Source organism: Sitophilus oryzae, unplaced genomic scaffold (assembly GCF_002938485.1).
Source record: "Sitophilus oryzae breed Bouriz unplaced genomic scaffold, Soryzae_2.0 scaffold_1515_pilon_pilon, whole genome shotgun sequence".
NCBI lineage: Eukaryota > Metazoa > Arthropoda > Insecta > Coleoptera > Curculionidae > Sitophilus > Sitophilus oryzae.
Genome location: NW_022146187.1, coordinates 240,079 through 266,202, shown reverse-complemented (window position 1 = coordinate 266,202; position 26,124 = coordinate 240,079). Strand labels below are relative to the sequence as shown.

General features: G+C 34.7%; 1 protein-coding gene across 1 annotated transcript; it reads right to left on the bottom strand.

Annotated features, from left to right (window-relative positions):
* Nucleotides 1-2,646: 2,646 nt before the first annotated feature.
* Nucleotides 2,647-3,318, bottom strand: LOC115878503. The gene has a single exon (XM_030895039.1). The coding sequence runs from the start codon at nucleotides 3,316-3,318 to the stop codon at nucleotides 2,647-2,649; it is 672 nt and encodes a 223-aa protein (XP_030750899.1).
* Nucleotides 3,319-26,124: the final 22,806 nt, after the last annotated feature.

Here is a 26,124-nt window from a genome sequence, read left to right as displayed (position 1 = left end):
TATATAGCGTTTAACGCCTTGGTATTAGCAAGGCACAGCTTGCCATGCTAGAGCCGTTTGGTATTCAAGGAAGGTATCGGGCTAGCACTACGCTTCACCGCCTAGTATTACCTCAGGATTGTGAGTACTCATTTAAGGCTGAGTCGACCTAGGTACCCAAACTATTTTAATTTTATTAAAGTCGGTTAATAAACTGCCGGCTGTAGGACTCGAACCCACAACCTTTAGATTGGTAGACGAGAGCTGTACCTCTACGCCACCGGGCACCTACTAGAAGATTTTCTAGAAGAGTTAAAATAAGCACAGCATTTGTTGATAAAGAGCCACTTTGTTTGTCGTTACAGTCAAGGTTTACACTTTGTTTGATCCCTAGAAAAAGAATCGCGATATTTGAGTTTTCTTATATTTATTCCCGTGATCGTTTTAAACTAGATATATGATGTCTCTTCTATATTTAGTTTAGGTTGTATCGATATTTTTTTCTCCTAATCGACATACCTACTTTCACCCGATCCTACTTCGTTCGACCACGTCAAGTCTTAACGAGCCGGGAACAAGAAGAAGATCGAGAAGAGCGCGAGGGGACACCCCGCGGGTCGTGAGATCGAAGGTCAGAAGGTCGAGCGCGCTCCAGAAAAAGTTCCGATTAATAGTTTGTTTGTTTTATTGTTCTGCGTTCTCTATGTGCAATTTCCTGCGATCTATAATCAAAAATAGAGAGATTTACGTTCTCACGATAGAGTAGTAATGATATTAAAAGGAATTGGTTCTGAAAACCACCCAAAAAAAAATGTCGCGATTTTTATTTAGAGAAAAGGAAAAGCTTTGACTATGTTTATGAAATTAGTCTTTTGTGATGATGTGAAACATTTATTCAATAATATAGGTTTTTCTAAATTTACCATACTGATATAATCTAGAAAAAATTGGTAATAGTTAGAGAAGTCTATTAATTAAGTAAATAATTAGTTATTCATAGATGGATGAATCACAAGACCTGTGAATACTAATCCCAAACTATCTACATTATTTATAGTTTACCTGATAACGTCAATTGGAGTAACATAGAATACTAGAAAGATTTGAGATCTAAAAACCCTAAAAATTTTGCCAACGGTTTAATACATAAAAACTTACCTGATATTTTGAGCGTTTCGGATTGCGAAGATCAGTCCTTGTCCTATTACAAAAAGCAGCAATTCTGGGAACTACAGCAATTGAAGGGGTGGCTGCAATAACCAGGCAGGTTCATTTTAATAAATTTGTGGGAAATTGAAAAAGAGCTGCTCGGTTCCTGCTGCCTAACTCACAGCAAGGTAGCTCCAACTAACGTCGCCATTTATGTAGGGGAGAGTTTCCTTGAAACGGACAATTTTACTTTTTTTGCTGTAAAATATCCAATTGAATAAAAAAGATTAAAATTGTTCTGCTAGATTACAAGTTGAGGGTTTGTTGAATGATTTTCCCATAGAAAAGTTGAAAAATAAAGCTAGTCATAACGAAAAAAAAAGTTCAACATTATTTCATAAAATGTCAATTTCATGCCCTTGTTATGGACAGCTATGACCACATGAAATGGACAATGGTACATAAAACGTGAAAACAGGTTGGTAAGTACATTTTGATTTGAAAATAACATTTCAAAAGCACGTTTTACAAAAAAAATGTAAATTTCCAATAATTCCACATGATTTGTGGGCCCACTTATTACACAATCGACACTGGAAAAAATCTTCCTTACTTAAACGATATTCACCTCCACAAACTATGCAAGTATAATCTCTTTCTTTATCACTTTGTTTGTCTTCTTCATTTGAAGAACCATATTTTTCTTGCTCTAGTTGACTTAAATATTCTCCAAGATCTCGTGGAGGTGGAGATTCATCGTGAAGAGAGATTTGAGTGTCAGTGTCTGAGTCACTAGTGCATTGTTTCTTTGCAACCTTCAAAACTTTTTTGTTCTTGGCGACCTTTCTTTTACTTGTTTTTCTTTGTTCTTCCACTTTCATTAGTTTATCCTTTTCAGGTGTGTCTGTTATAATCGAGCATTTTCCTTTTTTTGACCACCGCATTTACTTTTTGTTCGTAAGGGCGCAGTTAGATATGGTCTTAGCATATCCGGAGAAATTATTCCTAACTCTTCTTGTCGTTCTTTCATGATATTTCTGTTTGAAATACCGCTTGTAGAAGGACGATTAAGATCGACATGGGTAGATGGCTGGTCTAAGATATTGTCTTTTTGTGTTAGGTCCACTTTTGACGATAAGACCATTATCCTGGATTTGAGATGTCGGATCAGGTCTGTCAGTTATACTTGAAGGAAGGAAATCATCGTCGGTGAAGATGTTAGAATTAAATGGGTAGATTCCGTTTTTTTTTCAAAGCTCTTGCAGATATTGCTGATTGTAAACGACTCACTAAAAGCAGGATTCACGAACTCAGCTACCTCGTATATTGTTACAGTTTTGCCTGGATTGCTTGTTAACCAGTTGTTCATAGCTTGCTTGTACTTAAGTATAATAATATTAATAATATCAGTGAGAGATATGAAATAATAAAAATAATACCTAGACTTAAACGGACCGTAAACTGCCACATCAAGAGGTTGCATTCGGTGGCTGCAATGCGGAGGCAACGTTAAAATTATTATGTGGTTTTTTCTTGCACACTCAAAACTTGTAGATTCACATGAGATGCGTGATTGTCCATAATAATTAAAGCTTTCTTGTCGATGGTTGGTTGAACATGACTTATAAAATGTTTCAAGGATTCCACAAATATTTCTTCGGTCATCCAACCAGAAGGATTTACCATTCCTTTGGAGCCAACGGTAGCTCCCTTAAGCATATTATCTTTAAAATAGACTCGTGGGAATATGAATACAGGGGGAATTGTCTCCCCTGAAGCATTGATAAAAAAAAGGACTGTTATTAGTGTGCCTCTTTCTGCCGAAGCAATTTGTCCCACTTGTTTCGTACCTCGTACAGCTATTACTTTTGGTGGTTTCGTAACTGTCATGCACCCTGTTTCGTCGAGATTCCATATCATGTTAGGTGCAAAATTGTGTTTCTTATACAATTTTTCTAAATTTAAAAAGAAAGTTGTTGTGTTCGTTTTATTGAAACTGGACGTTCTACTTAAGGATGTACTTTCGGGCTGGCGTAGTGACAGTTCTTTGTGGCGATTCATAAATCCATGAAGCCAGTGGATGCCTGCTTTATTATTTTTATTCCATTCTGGTGGTGTAACTATTTTATTAGCTACTGCAAATTGGTAAGCTAGTTCTCTTGTCTGCGTTGTTGTCAAACCATGACACATCTTGGAGGTTGTTCGTAGGTAAGACACTAATAGCTCCTCCTGGTCCTTAGTTAATGTTTTTCTATTCCCAATATTCCTTACATAGTTGAAGTTGCCTTCTGGGGAGTTTTTATGTTTTTTTTTACCAAATCAGCTAATAAAGATTTCGAAATTCCCGTCCTTTTGGCAACACTCCTTACCGAAAGGTTCTGATTTATAACAGCCTCCACTGCTTCCTGAATTTCTTCATCAGACTTTCTACCTCTTTTGGCCATCACAAACAATCTGCAAAAAAAATGTTTTAAATTAATGATAATTAGCTTCTAAAAACAAAAAAGGGTGCTATCGATAGATTTCAATATTTTCCTTTTGAAAATACAAATACAGAGCGATTACTATTCGTATGTTGTATGGAAAATATCTTAACAACAGAGAATAATTTCACATTGTCCTTGAATCGGACACATTAGTGCCCATGAATTGGACGTCCGATTCTTGGGCGCCGTGGTGCCCGGTTCAAGAAATATGTCCTCTTAGAACTTAACCTCAAAATGCAATTCTCGTCTATCGTTATATTCATAATATCACATACCTGTCTAATGAGAAACAATCCCTCAATATATGTATCCACGGATCGGTTAATAATCGTCACTAGAAACAGAGTTATTCACTTGGCAAATTTACACGAATATTTACTTTACCGGCGACTTTTTTTTCGAAGCGTGCTTTGTCAACATTAAGCGAGATATTAATTCCACCTTTGTACACGAGATGGCGCCTGATGATGCAAACAGAAAGCTTCCATAGACGATGCTAAATTACTATGTGGTAAGTAGCAAACTAGAGCATCCGGTTCATTGGCTGTCCAGTTCATGGCAACTCTCCCCTACTTTTATATTGAGAGAACTGATTGTTACAGGAAACGATTGGCCAATTTTTTTAAAGGGTAATTCATTGAAAATCTGATTTTCGAAAAAAAGCGGAGCTGCCTGGTTATTGCAGCCACTTCTTCAATTGTGAGACGGTTTCTAGCCAGGCGATGTGGAAATGTGCTAACCTTGGTTAAACCCCGGCTAGCGCATATGAAAAACCTGTGGATTTAAAAAAATGGGCAGTGATAGATAAGGTAACATGATAAATAATAGGTGACGGTTAAACAATTTCTGTTTAATGATATCGTGATTAGATGAATGGACCAAGAAGGTTGGCATATCAATTTCAACAAACCGACCACTGATGGATTTCCTTTATAACATCAACTAGAGTGACATAGAACTCTAAAGGGACGGGACAAAAAATAATGATATCGAGTGAGCACCCTATAAGGGTAATAGATTATAGATATAAAAACACAATTACCAAGTTAAGCAAATTACAAGCTAGCTTATCTGAGAATATTGCTAGTTATGCATGGATGTGGTCAGAAGTTCGAGTGCGCTACAGAAAAAGTAGAGTAATGAGTAAATTAATAGTTTGTCAGTTTTATTGTTTTGGAATCTTTATGTTGAATTTCTTACTATCTATACTCCCCGGCACAAAATTTTGTCACTCTAAAAGTTTGACTAAGTTTGATATTTCATAACTTTTTATTTTATAATCTGATTTTTATGATTATAGTATCAATGTGAAGATAAATTTATTGGAAATATTTTTTATTATTTTAATGGCTTATATTCTTCGGGTAGGTGGGTTTATTCCGCGGTAAATGAAAACCTTGTTTTTGCAATAAATTAAAAACACCCTGTGGAAAAAATGAGGCGGCCATTTTGGATAAAAAACACTTTTCTGTAATCTTAGATGTATTCCTAATATTTCATTTTTTGAATTATTCCATTATCTCTATTCTTTTATGAGCTACACATTTTTAAGTAAAATATTGATTTCATAGATTCTTTTATTGACAAAAACAATAATTTTATACATATTTTCAAAAGATAAAATGTGGTTCAAGTCCAAAAAGTATAAACAAACATTCTTAAAAATGACCACAATTGTAGTTTAAGTTAGTTTGCAATTATACAATTTGAAATGCCGTATGATCGAATAAAAACGGCGTCAGTGATGGCTATGAAATGAAGATCGCTGCCATTTTATATGTAAAATTATATGGGAAATGTCATCGATCGTCATTTCATAGCCATCGCTGACGCCGTTTTTATTCGATCATACGGTATACTAAAGCATTGTGTCATGTTTTCTTTTCCAGCTTGTTTAATTTTAATCAAGTAACATTAAAAATCGTTAACGCTCATTTTCTCCATAATTATCTTCTATAGGACTTGATCCAGTTCTCTTCTGAACCCCTCAAATATTATTATTAGATAATTTATAAATATGAGTACTACAACTTCATGAACATCAGTTACATTTATAAGTATCTCAGTACTATTTACAATATATCTCTACATTTGAAACTATTTATTTCAATTTAACAGTGCAACATCGTCACCTAAATATGGCAGAAGATCTTCGGTCGGATGGGATCTCTTACACAATTCATCTCCAAACCACCTGACTATAAGCCCCACGTACTACGTAGTACCGAAAATAAGCGAACCTGTAGACCTGGCCAGTATCATCAAGCCGGACCTCGAATTGGAGAAATGCTGGAAAAGATTGAACTACTTCAATCTGTCACACAGGGGTCGTTTAACAAGTAATTTTAATAGCGTGTATGTGTAGCTCGAGGTTTTCGTCGTATCGAATGAATAAGAGTAGTGATTAATCCTTTAGAAGATAATGCTAGCCATAGGTATGGGAAAGTTTGTGGCGGAATAGAACGACAACAAACAGCTCTTTTAAGTTCATCGCACATATGTTCATTGTATTGAGGTCGGGACTACAAGGAGGCAATTCCAATCTTCGTAGCCCTACCTCATCCAGGTACTCTATAACTACTCGTACTACTAACTCGTTACCCTGCGCAACGTGGGACCTGGCCACTGGCCTGGATTATCATGCATCAGTATATAAACTGATTTCCAATGAAAGGAGCAAATGGAATGACGACTTCTTGGTGGACATCCCCAATAAAACGGTGGGCATTGAGAGCTCCATTTTCAATAAATTCAAGATTGTAAAAATATCAGTACTCTATTTAAAAATGTGTAGCTCAACGAAGAATAGAGATAATAGGATAATTATTAAAAAAAATGTAATGTTAGGAATACATCTAAGATTAGAGGAAAGTGTTTTTTACCCAAAATGCTCGTCCAATTTTTTCTACAGGATGTTTTAAATTTACTGCAAAAAAACAAGTTTTGGTTATTAAACCCAACCTAACCGAAATCTATACGAATATATAAAATACTTACAGGCGTTTTCAGATGGTGCGGAGCGTCCGCGACGGACCGTCCGCGACTTCGAGCTAGTACCATGAGTTTATATGAACGATTTCACATGGGTCGCGTATGCTTCGTCCGGATGAGCTATATTGAAAAAATATACGCTCCGCGCGTACGGTCCGCTCCATCTGAAAGCGCTGTTAAGTGACTCACTGATTAATCACGATCCTGCTCAAACCACTCAACGTAAGAAGCTCAATTTTGGCATACGGATTGATTCTATGGTGTAGAGGTTCGATAAGAAGGGTCGATTCGAATTTCGATTTATCGAACTTCCAGTTCCAAGAGGGTGAAACCACCCCTCAAATATTACAATATTTTTTATTTAAAAAACGGTCAAGTTTCCGAAAAACGCTTAAACACGTATATTTTATTTTGTTTTTTACATATTTTAAGATTTTTTAAAAATGTATACAGGGTGTTTCGAAAAATCTGGTCATTAGTTAATCACGCTTAAAGCGTTTTACGTAAAAAGCTGATTTTTGGAAAACGGATTGAATTTAAGATGTAGAGGTTCGATAAGAAGGGATTTTTCGAAACTCGAATTCTAAGGGGGTGAAACCACCCCTCAAATATTAGAATATTTTTTATTTAAAAACTGGTGAATTTTTCGGAAAAACTCTTAAACACGTATATTTTATTTTGTTGTTTTACATATTTTAAGATTTTTAAAAATTTATACAGGGTGTTTTATAAAATATGACCATTGAGTAATCACGATTCTGCTTAAACTGCTTTACATTTAAAGCTGATTTTTGGTAAACGGATTGACTGTGGGGTGTAGAGGTTCGATAAGGAGGGGTTTCTCGATTGTTTTTTTTCATGCTGACATAAATGTGAGAAAATTTTATCCAGTTTGTATGTTAATGGAAATTCTTGCTTTGCTTTATCATCACCATTACAAATGATTAATTCGACGCGAACGAATTCGCGGCTACACGCTATATATGTAATATAAACCATTAAAATAATAAAAAATAATGCCAACAACTTTTCTACCAACTAATACCATAATCATAAAAATTGGATTACAAATTAAAAAGTTATGAAACATCAAACTTATCAAAATTTTAGGGTGGCGGAATTTTGTGCCGAGGATTTTATAATCACTAGTTCAGACATTTACGGTCTCATGATGAGAGTACTTATGAAAATAAAAAAAAAAGCTGCCAAATAAAGCCGAAGAAGCGATTTAAATTTAGCAAAATGCAAGAAATATCTAAAAATGTGAATTAAAAAAGAGATGGAAAAATATGGTAAATAGCTGTTTAGCCTTCGAGTGATTAATCCCCAACAATAAATTATTTATATTTATGTCAATTCTCAATAACACAAAAAAGTTATACATTTATAACAATTTTCTTCAAACTGAAAGAACATTGACCTGCACCCCTGTTATTTATTTTTTAGAAACGTCTAACATGTTAAGATTAATGAATTTTCAAATATCAACAGATATCCTTAGATAAAGGAATCCCCGCGAGGACAGTTTTTTACCCAACGGTTTAAAGTCTACCATCAAAATGTATTGTATTTCGTCTCAGCAAGAGCCGATAGCTTAGCTGAGAATGAAACCTACCCTTTGTTAGTTTATTTCTTTTTCACTTTCGTAATACCTCACCCCGGGAAGCCACTTATGATCTTTAATTTATACAGTAATTATATGAGAAATCGGTGATATAAATATGTATATTCATTGTTTGGTTGAAAGACGGTTAAATTTAGCTATGGGCATTGTATATTTAACATAACATTTATAATGAAGGAATATATACAGTGTTTAAAAACAATCTAGGGGCTGATATCTAAATCTAAAGAATCCTATCATATTGAAAACTGCAAAATATACAATATTATTTTCAAGTTGTGTGCGTAGACGTAAAAGTAGTTTACTTTTATGCCTAGACCAGGGGCGGGAAAGTAAAATAGCAAAAGTGGTTCCACCGTTTCCATGGAAATATCAAATAAAATAGTTCCAGCCTCAGGCGCTAGGTGGTAGTGCAATTAATTTTTAGGTTAAGAAGTTGCTACTAGTTATTGCCAGATGTCGTTAAATCAGAATTTTTTTGTAGTTTCCATAGTTTCCAACGGCCATTGTCATACTATTGTCAAATTCTCAAAAAATATTGTCCTTGTTATAGCGCCAATCATAATATTATCAAATGATTATCAAAACCTTTTTCAAACTATAATTTGTTATATGTGTTTTAATTAGACAATTCCTTTTGTTTGTGGCCCTAAAAATATAATGTAAGTCTTTTATTTTTGCCATCATTTAAGTACCTATTTATATTTACTCCATTTACAAAACTTTGGGTGTATTACGTAGGTCTTGTTTTATTATAATTAACGATGTTTAAATATTTGACTTATAAATAAAAACTTTGAATAATAAATAATATTTACCCATATTTGGCTTTAATTTTATTTAATAATTGTATAAATTATACTGTTAAATCTTATTTTTTACACAACACAACGATACTTGTCATTAGTATTGTTGAATTTGTGTAAAAAATAAAATTTAATAATCAAATTTAATTATTTTAGAGTAAAATTCAATAAATACGCTCATTTAAAAAGCCCGCACTTCGATCCATTTAAAACAAGCCCTACTCAATAGATGGCGCCACTTCTGTAGGACCATTTTTCAGTATGGCAGTCCATTCTTTTTCTAGCTAGGTATATTCTTTGGCCTAGACGTTAAAATTACGTTTTTATATTGTCAATCACGTGGCAAAAATTAATACTTCTGTGACCTTAGAAAAAAGATTATTTTTTTTCCATAGCAACTGTTAAAATTGCCTTATATCTATCAAAAATAGTAGATAAAATGGTATTTTAACCGCAAGGGTAGATTAAATGATACTTCAACAGCGAGGATAGGTTAAAAACTTTATTTCTTCTGGTACGTTTTATAATTGCTTCCATTTTTGAAAATTTTTGTATTCCTTTTCATAAGTTATTCGGGATTTAAATGGAAGTAGTTGGGATATGGCGTTTGTCGCCTCAGCCTGAATATCTGTTGGTAATTTACTTATTTCGTTTTGAGCCATTTCTGGCTCCAATTCAATCAGCAATCGACACGAAAGAGAATTAAAAAATATTGACTCAAAACTGACAACTAAAGAGACAGCTTTATTTATTTGTCAAATTACATAGAAACCAACGCCAAACCAGCACAATATTTTTTCTACTCGGCTTCTGGCGACCATCATCAACTTATTTTTTTTAAATACGGACCTGATTTTTTTTACAATTTAATTAAGTCCTTTCATCACTATTAAAACACTATATATGTATAGTCACTTTGATATTTGCCGACGTTTTGTACAGAAAATTCTATCACCAGAATATTTTATGCAAAAAAAACAAAAAAAAAATCAAATTAAAAATAAAAATGCAATACGGCATTTTATTGAGCATCAAATTGCGCAACTTTGCCTCCATTTAACCGATCCTGTATCTCTTACGGTTTCCGAAATCCCAATGATGAGCGTCGAATTCGAGCCGCCCTGTACAGGGTGGGTCAAATTCGACGCTTTTAAATGGAAACACCCTTTCCTGTAGGAGATAGACGAAAACTAATATCGGTGTCTGGAGCTCAATTTTCTTTAAAAACATGATGGTGAAAACCGCACATGAATATCTGTTACTGTTTCGGAGTTACGGGGTGTTTTTCAAAAATGTGCATTTTTAACAAATCGCTTAACTTTTTTGCTATGGAAAATTTTGTATTTCTATGAAAACATTTCCAAAGCACCTTTTTAAGTAGAATTTAATGGTTTAAGTATAATTTTTTTTAAATTAATATTTAAGAGTTATCAACAGATAAATTGATTTTTTATTTGGGACACCCTCTATATTTTTTATTAACTGAAAAGAATTTAAAATTACCTTTCCAAAAATATAGCACACTTGATATTTTGTTATAATCCCCTTCGAAATACAGAATTTTTAAAAGTTGGCCACTTTTAATTAGTAGGCTTTGGAGCTCTTATTGATGATATGCCCTTAATGGAACTGGAAAACATATTTTTCCAGCAAGACGACGCACCGCCTCTGAACGCTGAAGTTATCAGCAAATTTTTGCAGCCAATTTCAAGGATAATTGAATAGCTAACCATGATCCCAGCCGTTGGCCGTCGAGGCCGCCTGACTTAGTGCCCACGGATCTAATCCTATGGATATATTTGCGGAAGAATAAATGTTCCGTATTCTTCCGTATAGTCTAGACAAGAATTAGAAATACTTAGCAGTTATGAGAGGGTATCTTTCACCCCCATTGAGTTAATGAATTCCGCGAGAAATGTTCAAAAACTACCCCGTCTGTCCATAACAGAGTCAATATGTTGAACGCCTGTAGCAAAATCTTATGTCTTGGTTTGCTATTTATTTTTATTGTTATTAGATATAGTTTAAATGTGTTGATGTTGGTTAAATATATTTTAAATTGTTATAAAATTCTGTATCTCTCATAGCAAATATTATTTTCGTTTTAATTGATGCTCACAGCTAGAATTTTTTTGCTTTACAGCCGGTGCCGTTCAAAGCCTACTTATTTAAAGCGGGCGAATTTTTATATACTCTATATCTCGAAGAGGAATCAAACAAAATATCAAGTGTGTTATATTTTTGGAAAGATAATTTTAAATTCTTTTCAATAAATTAAAAATATACAGGGTGTCCCATATATAAAAAATCAAATTTTCTGTTGATAATTCTTAAATTATTAATTTTAAAAAAAATTATACTTAAACCATTAAATTCTGCGTAAAAAGGTGCTTTGGAAATGTTTTCATAAAAATACAAAATTTTCCATAGCAAAAAAGTTACAGCGATTTGTTAAAAATGCATATTTTTGAAAAACACCCCGTAACTCCGAAACGGTAACAGATATCGATATGCGGTTTTCACCATCATGTTTTTGACAAAAATTGAGCTCCAGACACCGATATTAGTTTTTATATATCTTCTATAGAAAAGGGTGTTTCCATTTAAAAGCGTCGAATTTGACCCACCCTGTATACTCAGATGTAAAAAAACGCAACGGAGAAATTTTAGGTCAAATTTTGAAAGTGTTATATTTTTGTTATTTTCAGCTCTATTTTCATGATTTTTTTAGCAAGCTGTATATAATTATATCAACTTTAATTCGTAAACTCAGCTTTTTATAAACTTTATTATTTGGCATATTATACAGGGTTAATCGAGGGGTTGCTTTTTTACCCTAAATTTAAAAAACCCTGTGCAATAATTTCGTCACTAAATTTTCCTAAAATATAATTTTACAGTCAGAACCATGACTCCTCAGCTTTTTGTTTTTTGATTCATGTCAATACATGCTTTGATTAATTTTTAAGAGCGAAATGAACTGATAACGATCAATTTGCCATTTTGTTAATTATCATTACTTTTTATGTAATTTTTTAATATGACGAGTTTTGGTGACTATTTTCGTAACGTCATATTACACTGCATTGTATACTCTATACTAAATTCAAAAACGTTAGACTAACGATAGACTCCGGGTTTTAATAAACATTAATAACGATCACTGAGCTAACGATATTAAAGAAAACATCTGTAATACATATAAAGAGAAAAAACATTGTAAAAAATACCCTAATAGTTTGTATTGCCGCCCTTGGCTGCTATAACTGCCTGTATACTTCAGACTCTGTCTGTTCAGACTCTCATTGTGGGCTGGATAGATCATATTGCGTAATATTTTCCTTCTGCCAAGCATTTGCCAAACGTCGAACATGATGGAGAGTTCATAATAGTATAGGGTTCACAATAATCACCAAAGCCATCTTGTCACATTGAAAAATAACTTCAAAAAAGACATGATAATTGAAAAAATTGTAAATTGTTGGTGACAAGCTCATTTCGCTCTTAAAAATTAACAAAGGCATGTATTGGGACATAGGACAGGGTTGCTACTTTTTTTGTTTAAAAAATCGGGACAGCACTAGTGCAACCTTTTTTCTTAAATGTAAAATTTGATGTGCCCATTGGGTTTTGAAACAATATTTTATGCCTTTTTGCGCTAACTTAAAAAACTATTCGAAATTTATAAATAATTATGTAAAAATAAAAAATGAAAAGTCGAAAACAAAATTAAACAATCAATTAAATCTTAAACAACTAGAACAAAACCTAAACAAAATCAAAAGTTTCATCTATATGGCTTTATTAATTCATTTAACTATTTTTAAGTGAACATTTTTCAGCAAAATAAAACACTAAGGCACTACAATATACCAAAACATTTTAAAATATAACATATTTAGTATACACAAGCATAAAAAGGCCATATGTATACATATGTACATATTCTTTATCTATTTTTTTTGGCTTTAGGTCAGGTAAGAAAAGAAAAAAATGTACATTTTTATACAGGTTAAAAATGGAACCTAAAAATAAAAGGACGAAACAAAAACAAAGATAAATGATAATTTAATTAATTTTATTTATTTGCTGGCATTTGTACACAACTTTCTCGCAAAATACGAATTTAAAAAAGGAAATGAAAAGAAAGAAAACAGTCAATCCATCATCACAAAAGATTTGTTTGAATAAACGATTAATTTGATCATTTGTTCCCGACACAATTACAGTTTCCTTTCTTGTTCGCTCCGTGACACAGATTTAAGTACGTATTAAACCCCCCCTCTGCCTCTACTACCCCGAATCTTTAATGACTCCTATTTCATCCGCTAGGGGGCCACTCTCAATCTTTAATTCATACAGTAATTATTCGAAATATCGCCGCGGGTGATCTTCGACTGTTTTTTCTGCCGTTCCTTTGTTTCGCGAACAAAAGCGACAAAGCACCATCCCCTCCTCCCCCGACGTTCCTCACCGTAGTACTTGGCGAGCAATGACAGATGCGACGCGCGCGCGACTGTTTTTTTTGGGTCCGATTAATCCTCGATCTAGTCGGCTACGGTAAAAAATCGCTTGTTTCGGTTAATGCTCGCGGAGGGGTTGATGATTTTTTTTCTGTTGTGTTTCCGGTAGGGTAATGGATGGGTATTAGAGTGAAGGTTATTTTTTTGGTTGGTTCAGTGGGGTGTAAAATAATTATGGTTTATAATTGCAGAGAGCTTCGTAATAAAATATTAACAAAAAAGTTAAACCTTTATTTTACTACATTTGAATATTCTACTGCTACTTCTTCTTCTTCAAGTACCGTCTCCTAACGGAGGTTGGCAATCATCATGGCTAATTTGGTTTTATTTGCGGCTGCTTTAAATAATTCATTCGGCCTCATTCCATACCCTTCTCTAAGGTTCTTCAGCCATAATGTTCGTCTTCTGCCCCGACTACGTCCTCCTTGGATTTTTTCTTCCATAAAATTCTGGAGCAATTCGTATTTAGGGCCTCTTACAACATGTACAATATTCTAATTTTTTCCTCTTAAGGGTTTTATGTATTTTTTCTTCCTTGTTCATACGGCGTAACACCTCGATATTTTTAACTTTATTGACCCAAGAAATCTGTAACATGCGACGATAACACCACATTTCGAAACTACCAGTCTGTTAATTTCGGCTGTTTTAAGGGTACCTACACAGTTCGGCACCATACAATAAGGTCGAAAACACGGAGCATCGGATCATTCTTATTTTTAAATCTAAGTTTATATCTCTACTGCAAAAAAAAATTCTTTAGTTTTAAAAAAGTATTTCTGGTTATCTCAATCCTGGACTTTATTTCTTGCAATTGTTCGGCAGTTTCATTTATTATTGTGCCCAAGTATTTGTAGTGTTGGACTTTTTCTATTGGCGTGCTGTCTATTGATATTGAAGTATTTACATTTTGGTCTTTTGTAATAATCATGAATTTAGTTCTTGTTCAATTTTCGCAAATTAAACAAGATCTCCTAATCCGCAAAAAAAATTGACTTTAGCTGTTTAAATTGTAAAAGACGTTAGTTCCTAAAGACCTTAATTCAACTGTAAAATGGTTTGAGGATCACAAAATAGCTGAGAAGCGCAGTAATTAGAAAAACTAAAGTAACAGGTCTGATCGCTCACCTGTACGCCAGCATGAAATCTAAAGACCATTATACAAGTATATAAATATTGTTAATAAGGCCAAAGTAAATCATACAAGGCTTATAAGATATTTCGAATAATGTATTTCAAAAATGAACCTTCATGGCGGGTTCATTTCTTGAAAAGACTTGAAAAGATTGTTTTTTCGCAACTAAAAGACATATCTCAGGGCTTTGACAAAAGCCAGTTTCTGACACGGTTTTACAGTGGTTAGTTCTCTATCTCCGATATCAGTCGTACTAAAGTTTATAGTACGTATGGTGTTTCCCGATTTTTCCACAGAATCTGCATTCACTGTCGTTTCTTAGCTTCAATTTATTGAGGTATTCATTAAGGAGATCTCCTGTTAAAAACCCCACTACAATCCAATGATTGTTTTTACTTAAATCAAGGAAATGCTTTGATTTTTCTCGGTGGTCTTGAGAAATTTCTTCGAGTGTGTTAGACCGTTGGAGGATTCCCATTCCAGGTTACGGATGGAGTCTTTCAGGTTCTTCAGTTCTGCTTTAAGTTGGTTAAAAAAAAACGCAGAACGGTTGTGGGCCAGTTAGTGAAGTGTTCCCTTTTCTTTCTAGGTAGATCGTAGGAGGGCTTTATTTTCTTTGCCTAATTTGTTCAGCATTGCATTGAGTTGATCGCTATTAAGGCTGCTTCAGTATCGGATAGGAAGGCTATTTGTTGATTCCGAAAGTTCCTATCTAAGATAAGTTGTACGCATCTTTCGATAGCGTTTTCTATAGCCATCTTTTGATAGATTTATGCCTGAAGAATGCCTGTAGGTACCAATTGCTTCGGAGTATTTAGTTTTTGGTCCAAATACTCCTATCGCTGTTCCTGTTTTAATTTTGGAAGTATACTACGTTATGGCCTTTTAAGTGCTGATGAGCAAGGGTTACTCAATTCCAATCCTTTTTGTTGCTCAATACTGCAGTGAGGTGTTTCTCAAAGTTGTACATTCTTGGTATATCATCGACTAGTAGTTCGAGGAGTGTAATTTTCCTTTTCATGGCATTCCAAGCTCCTGAGCTGACAATTCTCCCAGTACTAAGTAAGAACTATACAAGAAGAAGTACTAGATTCTTCTTCTTCTTCTTCTTCTTCGTAAATTAGGTTAAGCCCTGTGTTTTCTTCAATGGTTCCCTAAGACAAGTTGAGATGATGAAGACTAGCTTTCATACCATCTTATAGGTGGTCGTCCAGGCGGTCGAGGCGTGTTAGGTCTTTTCTCCTTAATAATTTTCGCTAAACGGTCATTTGGCATCCTGTCCACATGGTCTCTCGACTCTCTTCTCCTCTTTCTTGTCCATACATCCGGTATTTTATGTGTTTCTCTTATATCCTCACTTCTTTTCCAGTCATATAAGGTATATCCTGTAGCTGATGTCAGTGTTCGCATTTCTGTTGTTCTTAGGAGCCGTTTTGTTATTGTGTTCTCTGCTCTAGTTTCTATCGCATACGCCATAACCGATTTCACGCAAGCCTACTAAATTCTAACTTTGGTTCTGACGCTCATATATTTATTTCGTCAAATTATATCCCTAAGGGAGAGCGCCCACCAAAGTGACGTAGCATATGACGTTGCACATACATGGCAATGATATGGCAACAGAGTTGCCTGATTTTTCAGGATGCGCACATATAAGTGATGTGGCAGTGGCATAAACAATATAAACATGTCGTCCTCAGAGGATGAAGATTTGATAGCAGTTGTAAACCTAATTAATATGAACCAGAATTATCCAAAGCGTCGCTATTGGATACGCCCCTTTTGCAAAAAGAGACAAAGGAATAGTGGATTTAGTGTTTTTAAGGAATTGCATATCTATCCTGAAAGATTTCAAGCATTTTCAAGACTACATTATAAACTTAAACTACTAGAAGTAAAAACTTGTGTAACTAAAAAGCGTCTGACTGAATAGACTATATTTATTCTGGCAGCTAAGTTGCCAATTTAGAAATTTCTAAACAGAGTACTTGCCAAATAATCGTTTTATAATAATAGGTGTTCATGACCATTTCATTTGAGTCATTGATTAGTTATTCGATTTCTGCAAAAAGAAAAAATGAGAAAAAAAGCAATGAGATTTTTGAATGTCCGGTGTCCGGAGTGCGAAGGAGATAACATCACGTATCTGATTATATCTTGTTTGAGGTTGAGGATTTCCTCAAACTGATTTTCGGAATGTAAAAAATGTGTGCACTTCTATCAACGAAATATATACACATTAAAATTACTAGTTCGTTAACTCGAAACAAGTCTACAGGCACCCCCGTGCAACGTCCAAAACGAATTAAAACGAACGCAATCGGTGCGAGAGACCGGACGATGCGGAGAGAAAGAGACGGCCGCCGTCCATAAACCCCCAACAGGTGTTGCTGGAAGGATAAAAGCGTCATCGTAAAGTCTGCGAAGCGTAAAATAAACGTAAACGGCGATCATATTTGTTATTATTGATGATGGTATTCGAGAAACACGGCCCGTAATCCTACGCGGTCGGCCGCGGCCGAGAGTTGACCGGCTAACCGGCCGGTTGATTGGACGAGGTGTTGCGTACGTACGTCTCTGCTCGAAGACACGTCCACGCGGAATCTGCTCGAGTTTATGGCTGGTAGACTAGTTTCGGTAAAATTTATCTAAGAACTATGTATTTGTCAATTTGTAGAATTTATTCAAATACATATCAATTTTTTTAATATACTCCTTTCTAAAATAATTTTTATTTATTAAATTTGGTTGTGAATGATTTTCATATTAGTTATATTGTTATGGTTGTGGGCCAAATTTGGATTTCTAGATTTTTCAAAACTAAAAGACATACAGTCTCAAGGTTTTGACAGAAGCCAGCTTCTGAGACAGTTTTACAGAGGAACTCCATCTCCGATATCAGTTCTACCAAAGTTCAATCTACTAAGGTGTTCGTTCAAGAGACAGTGTCCTGTTAAAAACCCCGTTAAAATCCAATGATTGTTTTTACTTAAAAAAGTCCTGAGAAATTTCTTTGAGTGTGTTAGACCGTTGGAGGACTCCCATTCCAGGTTTGGTTTTGGAAGCATCGGTATACCACGTTATGGTCCACGTTATGTCTCTTAACTGCTGATGAGCAAACGTTTCTTCCTTCCAATTCAATACTGCTCGACACTCTCTGCGATTGCCCAGCAATTATAACTGAAATGCTAACTCTGAAATTTATTATCTCGATACACGTGTGATATGAAATATTAAACCGCGTCAACAACATAAGTAAGATCTGGCAACAAGTCGATGTTAAATTAAAAGTCGCTATTAACAATTTGCGCAATTTTCGTGACCGGATCTACAAATTTCGGGAAACAGGCTTTAATGATTGTTCTGCAAAAGCCTACGAATTCATAGAAAAGAGCAGTTGAGTGGTTACAACGACTTTTAAACAGAAAAGGGTTCACAAGAAAAATCAAAAGTTTAATTAAGAATCTGTAGATGATCCTATTGCTTCCGCTGAAAGTAGATTCAGAATTGATTTTTTATTACAATGGTTGACGCCGTGGTACAAGACATTATCACAAGATTTACTGCACTCACTGAATATTACAACAATTTTGGATTCATGTACTACATAAATAATTCAAAATCTTTGCCAAATAACGAGCTTTTGAAGCACTGTAATAATTTAAGTGTAGTATCTCAAGATGGAGAAAGCAAAGACATACAATCTTATGAGCTTTACGAAGAACTACAACTTTAAAAGTACCTAATCTACCAAACTCCATTAGAGATGCCAATCATATGAGTCAATACTTAATTACAAATGATTTGGAAGAGATCTATCCCAATGTTTATATTGCTATTAGGATAACGTTTATAGTTAATGTTTAGTTCAAGTTAAAAATTATAAAAAACTATTTAAGAAACAGTATGAAGCAGGACCGACTGTCTGCTTTAGCAATACTCTCAATCGAAGCAGATTTAGCTGCTAAAAACAATTACTAATCCTTACTAGAAGACTTTAGAAAAGGAAAAAGCCGAAGAAGAATATACTTATATAAAAAAATAAATCACTCAAATTACAAAATAAAACCTTTTTTCAAATCTATGTATGCTTTTCAATATTCTTCCACCGCGCATTTATATTTTTACTTACTTAAATCATTTTAATGAATTAAATCATTTGATATTAAGTCATATTTCTAAAGCTGACTTAAGACTTAAAGTTTAAGTCATTTTCAAAATTCCGAAATCAATTTATTCCGAAATAAAAAAAAAGATTTGTCATTAGAAAAAGATTTAAGTGTTTTAAAGGATTTAAGTCTTTTTGGAAAAGATTTAAGTCTTTAAAAAAGATTACAAAAATTACAAACGACTTAAATCTTTTAGAAGATTTAAGTTTTGATTGAATTGCTTGAATTGTAATTTATAACAAAAATCAATAAGTTTAGCTACAGTTAAACACCGGATTACCAGATCAGCAGATTTAGTATTCCTTTAATTCTGTTTTAATCTGTCGGTTTTAACTTGACAATACAATATGAGCGAAAACAAAACGGCGTCAGCGATGGCTATGAAATGAAGATCGCTGTCATTTTATACAGGGTCGCCCATCGAAAACGTTCCGCAAGGCATAACGCCCAGGATAATTTTTTTTCCAGAAAATTCAAAAACACGTCAATTTTGTTTGTGAGGGGGACAATTTTTGCCCCAAAAATGATTACAAAACCTTCAACCCTCTAAGCGGGGGTGTCATCCCCCAATTTTTTTTCAAATGGGAAGGGGGGCCAAGTGGTACCGCATTGAAAAGGGCTTTCTATTCTCTATACTTTCCCGCTTTGTTTTTGAAAATCGGTCAAGCCATTGAGAAAATATGAATGATTGAAATTTGAAAAGTTTATTTAAACATTTATCAGAGTAAATGATAAGGATAAAACCCTTCGACCAATTTGCTGTTTTTTCTTATTATTTCTAGATGTTTACGCATTTTTTCACTTGCCACAAGGATGAACGATCGGGTTAGGTAGAGTGTACTTTCTTTTTGAAAGGTGTAGTTAATCGGCACAACTGTCGGTACTGGGCTGAGGACAACCCCAGGGTTTTTCACGAGGTGCACCCACAAAACCCTAAGAAATTGAACGTGTGGGCTGGTATTTTTAGAAATTCTCTTGTGAGTCCTTTTTTTGTTCCTGGAAATCTAACAGGTGATATGTACTTGGATTTACTGGAAAATACCATCGACCCAGCTCTAACTGACATCATAGTATCCTGGATACGTTGAAGCGGAACTAATATTTCAACAAGACGGTGCACCTCCACATTACTCTCAAAATGTGCGTAATTATTTAAAAAATAACTTTCCCGTTCGGTGGATAGGACGAAGGGGTGCAATTGAGTGGCCTCCCCGGTCACCCGACTTGACTCCTTTAAACTTTTTTCTATGGGGACACATAAAAAGTAAAGTGTATAGCACTCCACCCGCCTCATTAGAAGACCTGCGAAGACGAATTATTGATGTTTGTTGCGAAGTGACCCCGTAAGTTCTTCAGAATGTTCTAGAACGGGTTGAAAATAATTTGTATTACTGTATGGAGGTTGATAGGCAACATTTTCAGCATTTTCTTCATTAATAAGATAAGTTTTTTTTAATTAATTCAATTTATGCGTTTTTAGCAAAAAGTACTTTTCAAATTTCAGTCTTTCATATCTTCAAAATGTCTCGACCGATTTTTAAAAACGAAGCGGGAAAATATAGAGAATAGAAAGCCCTTTTCATTGCGACGCCACTTGACCCCCCTACCCATTTGAAAAAAGTTGGGTGATGACACCCCCGCTTAGAGGGTTGAAGATTTTGTAATCATTTTTGGGGTAAAAGTTGCCCCACTCACAAACAAAATTGACGTGATTTTGGATTTTTCGAAAAAAAAAATATCCTGGCTGTTATGCCTTGCGGAACGTTTTCGATGGACCAACCTGTATATAAAATTATATGGGATATGTGATATGTCATGGATGTTCTTTTCCAAACCAACTGAACGTCGTTTTTATTCGATCATAGGGTTATTTACCCATACCGCTCAATACTACAGTAGGGTGTTCTCAAAGTTGTACATTCTTGGCAGCCCCGGATCTACAATTTTTTGAACTGGGGCAAAAAATTAATAGTAGCGCCCCCTCTCTCCAGCGTTTGAAATAAATTAATTTAAAAAACCTACAAATATCTAGATATACAGTTCATACCAAATAAACTTTTAGTCACGTGATAAGCTTGACTGGAAGAAAAAAAATAGAGTGATGACTGTATATGTATAGTTGTCGTGAAATACCCTGTTTCGTGCACCACGTCTATAGCGACGTGGCGAGTCCGCGAGAAATTTACACCTGACAGTAGTCCCCTCGCGCCCACCGTCAGTCTCAACGACCAACACTGAAAATAACCCGAGAAACAGAGAGAGAGAGCCGGTCGGCCACTCCCAGAATCCGTTGCAGATAAAGTCGTAATGGGCTCAAATGCCCTGCCACGCCGTTTTACGACCACATTGGGTGGCTAATTAATTAGTACACACCACCAATTTTGCAATGTCGATCGTAAATTTCACTTGCCTTTTTTGGCACTGTAAAAAAATGTCGAATAGTTTGTAATATACAAATGTATCGGTATTTCCGACAATCGGTCGGTAATCTATTTCTTTTTTGTCCTACATCAAAGATCTTGAGTTTATTTTTTTAAACATTGCTAAAACAACAACGTTGATGATGTGTCTTTGCACAAGCTAATTTCAATCTTCACAGATAGCTAAGTAACGCTAAAGGCAAAAGTTTGGTTCTAGACTATAGAAATACATTGAATGAACGTAGAAATGTTACTTTGCCTAAGGCCTGGCGCACGTTGATTAAAAGGGCAATGAACCAAGCAAGGCTCATCATTGCCCTTGATAGATCCAGAACCCTACTGCGGACCTACAAAAATATTTACAAGGAATGTCCCAAAACAGTGGGTGGCCAACAAATCTCTATAGTATGATGGAGAAATTCACAAGGACAGAGACTTTAGTTAGAGACATAATTTACGGCAGATCTGATAAGCAAAAACCGGAAGACTGCCAAAGCAGTAATGAGTACAGCTCAACAGGGCATTGTAAGCGTAAGCTTAACATGCATCTGATGCAACTGACGGACAAAGCCATGTACAGATTTTGTCAATCTGAAGAACAAACAACAGAACACATTTTATTTTAATGCAACAGCCTGGCAAATGTGCTATTCTTTGTCATGACAATGATAAGCCACAGTTAAAAAGCTATTATGAAGGGTTTAATCTCCAAGTTATTAGACTTTTTGAAAAAATAGGTCTGGGAAATATAATATCGAGATCAGAGGAGGACTATACTTTTAATAGATGTGGTAGCAGTCGAACAGGCTCTCAAAAAAACAAATCTAATCTAATCTGATCTAAGGCCTTTTAGTTAATAGTTCAGCAGTTTAGGCTTGCTTTCCAACTCGAGAATATTTGTTGCTACAAAAATCATGAAAAATCTCTCTCTCTCTGAAAAAAAAAACAATTCTACGACTCGAACACATATCAGGTATTACTTACAGTCTTCCTCCTCCTAGGTGCCTTCTCTGTTGAGGTCGGCGATTACTATGGTATATGGCGATTAATATGGTCCAGAGCTTGGCGAATAAGGGTGTTTTCGTCGGCGTGGGTTCAGTTTCTTATGTTACATAGCCATGATTTCTTTTTCCTCCCTATGGAACGTTTTCCATCGATTTTTCCTTCTATTATGAGCTGTATTTCTTCATATTCTGAGTGCCGCATTATGTGTCCAAGGTAGGAAGTCTTTTTGATGTTAATTGTGCCTGTTAGGTGTGCACGAGTTTTTATTCTGTTTAAAACTTCACAGTTTGTTGTTCTGGAGGTCCAACTTATCCTCAGCATCCGGCGATAAATCCACATTAAGGCATTTGATGTCTTCTTGTTTTAGCGTCAATGTTTCGCATCCATATTGAAGCAAGGGCCATATATACCATTTTAATGTTCTTAGCCTCGTCGGTATAGCTATTCTCGGCCAGCATAAGAACTTCCGCATGTTGAAGAAACCAGCCCTAGCTATTTCAATCCTTTTCTGATTTTCTTAGAGTGGTCTAGCTGGATGTTTAATTTTTTCCATGTCCAATATGTTTTAATTCCCTGTCCAAGTAAACATATCTCTGGGTGGTTTCGAGATGGACGCCGTTTGTAATGTCAAACAATTATGTCGGTGTTTTCATTGTCTTGCGGATATCTGTTGAAAATCATAATTTTTGTCTTGACGGTGTTAATCTCTAGACTCATCCTGATACTTTCTTCTGTCAGTTTGTACATTAGGGTTTGCAGCTGGTCTTCGGATTCTGCTAATACCACGGTGTCGTCTGCGTATCTTATATAGTTTATAATTTTTCCATTTATTTTAGCCCCTTCTGGACAATTTTGAACAGATTTTCGGATTATATACTCGGCATAAACGTTAAACAATAATGGTGACAATATGCATCCCTGTCTAACACCTCTTTGTATGTCTACGTATCTTGTATTTCCTTTTTCTGTTCTGACACAACCATTATGATTCCAATGTGCGTTCCTTATGATGGTAATATCTCTCTCGTCCAAGCCTACTATGATGAAGGAGTCTTACCATTGCGATTATAAACCAGATGTTGAAAAGGTTCGATTTAGGAAAAAGTACGATATAGTATATAGTATATACTCTTCCCTATGTATTGTGAGTGAAAGCATAAAAAATAAATTATCGACATTGGTGTTAATTAAATCTCTAGTACGTACAATCATGACACTGTTACCAGTTCCTAAATCGTCCCGTTTGTTCTTTCACGAACGTCTATATTCGCCTCGTGAAGATGCGGTAGGTTGCCCGATGGGATCCTCGACACCCACTTGCCACGGCCGGAGAATTTGAAGTGTTCGACGAGGTGCCCGCTCTAAGAATACTCGTAAACCTGATATCTCATTATACATTCTAATGAGTAATCGTTGTCCTTTTTGAGCGCTACGATTTAAATTTCATTACCGGCTGCACCGCAACAATGACCGTTTTAACGGCCTTTGTGATTTCTCGGAATCATTATTACCTGCCTTTAGTACGACTCTCTTAAGGCATTAAATGGTGTCATGCAAAGTGCCAGTGTTACCCTCTGGTGAGGTCCGATTGTTATTTTATTACTTTGAGCGTCTGGTCTTCATTGCCCGGAAATAATCTTAAATAACACTCTTTATCTATGTATTGGAAAATATCTAAATATAACTCCCTCTGTAATTTCAAACTTCCATTGGAGAACACTGTACGAATAGTTTTTCCTCCTCTTACTCTAATTCCAGACAATTATAACAAATTTATTAAAGACTTTTAAATATGTGCTCATAAGGATTATTCTTCTTTTTTCAAAATTTAATAAGTGGTATAATATCTATACTAATATATAAAATCCTTAAGTGACTCACTAGGTACCCGGTGGCGTAGAGGTACAGGCTCTGGTCTACCAATCTCAAGGTAGTGGGTTCGAATCCTACACCTGGCATTTCATCAGCCGACTATTTTTATTAAAATAAAAATAGTTTGGGTACCTAGGTCGACTCAGCCTTAAAGGAGTACTTGGGATTCACAATCCTGAGGTAATAATACGTGGTTGAAGCGTAGTGCTAGCCACATTACCTTCCTTGTATACCGAACGGCTCTAGCATGGCAAGCTTTACCTTGCTAGTCCCAAGGCGTCAAACGCTATATACGGGAGCTATTATTATTATTATAAGTGACTCACTGATAAATCACGATCCTGCTCAAACCACTCAACGTAAGAAGCTCAATTTTGGCATACGGTGTACATAGGGTGTAGAGGTTAGATTAGGTTAGGTTAAGCTCAATTTTGGCATACAGGTTGACTCTAGGGTGTAGAGGTTCGATAAGAAGGGATTTTCCGAATTTCCAGTTCCAAGGGGGTGAAACCACCCCTCGAATATTACAATATTTTTTATTTAAAAAACGGTCAAATTTTCGAAAAAACGCTTAAACACGTATATTTTATTTTGTTTTTTTACATATTTTAAGATTTTTTAAAAATGTATACAGGGTGTTTCGAAAAATCTGGTCATTGATTAATCACGATCCTGCTTAAAGCGCTTGGCGTAAAAAGCTGATTTTTGGAAAACGTATTGACTTTAGGGTGTGGAGGTTCGATAAGAAGGGATTTTTTGAAACTCGAATTCTGAAACTACTATCTACACTAATTCTGAAACCACCCCTCAAATATTAGAATATTTTTTATTCAAAAACCGGTGAGTTTTTCGGAAAAACTCTTAAACACGTATTATTTATTTTGTTGTTTTACATATTTTAAGATTTTTTAAAAATTTATGCAGGGTGTTTCATAAAATATGACCATTGAGCAATCACGATTCTACTTAAACTGCTTGACGTTTAAAGCTGATTTTTGGCAAACGGATTGACTGTGGTGTGTAGAGGTTCGATAAGGAGGGGTTTCTCGAATCTCAAATTCCTAATTGAGTAATCAAAAATCTCAAATTCCTAATGCTCAATAATCATCCCAAGAGGGTGAAAACGCCCCTCAAATATTACAACATTTGTTATTTAAAAACGGTTAGTCTTTCGGGAAAACGCGTGGATACGCATAATTTATTTTGTTGCAAAAAAAGTTTGCTACAAAATATCTTATGCGTAATTATGATTTGTGTTGCAAGTCTCGGGTACACGCTAGTTAGTATATATTTTAATTGTAGGATGGTTTGATACTGTCAAGGATGGAATTATTCGATATATAAAATAACATATTTAATATTAATATATTTCGTAAATTAATAATTCGATTGAAAGGAAGTATAAAATAATTAAAGTTCATTGGCATTTACGCAACAAAAGTAAAGTTTTAAAAATCAAAGTTATAAGCATAATTGGCAATTGCGAAAATATTTCCTTTCAATCGAATTATTCGACATATATGATGGAGGCGATTTTTATTTTATAATTATTCATTAATTTACGAATAATGTGCATGCCAATTCATAATTCCAACATTTTACGGTAGTTAGTAGATATGTTTTTTTTTCTCTAAGTTTGTCTCTCGGAATCTAAGTTCATTTATTCATTTTACTTTATATATTTAAAACATGGCGAAAATACAAATAATTAAAATACATCATATACGATTTTTTTTAATACTTCGATAGCAACGAACAAGCTTACATGCTTTTACTTTACATTTACCGACTTAAATAATAATTATATATTTAAAATGCTTCATTATTTGGTAGGACGGACTATTTTATTTATTTTAATTTATTGTATTAATAATAATTGGAGATGGCAAAATTTATATTAAGACTTAGGAATCTCTTATATTAGTTTTGTTTTACTTATTTTTTACCATTTATAAATTCAATGTG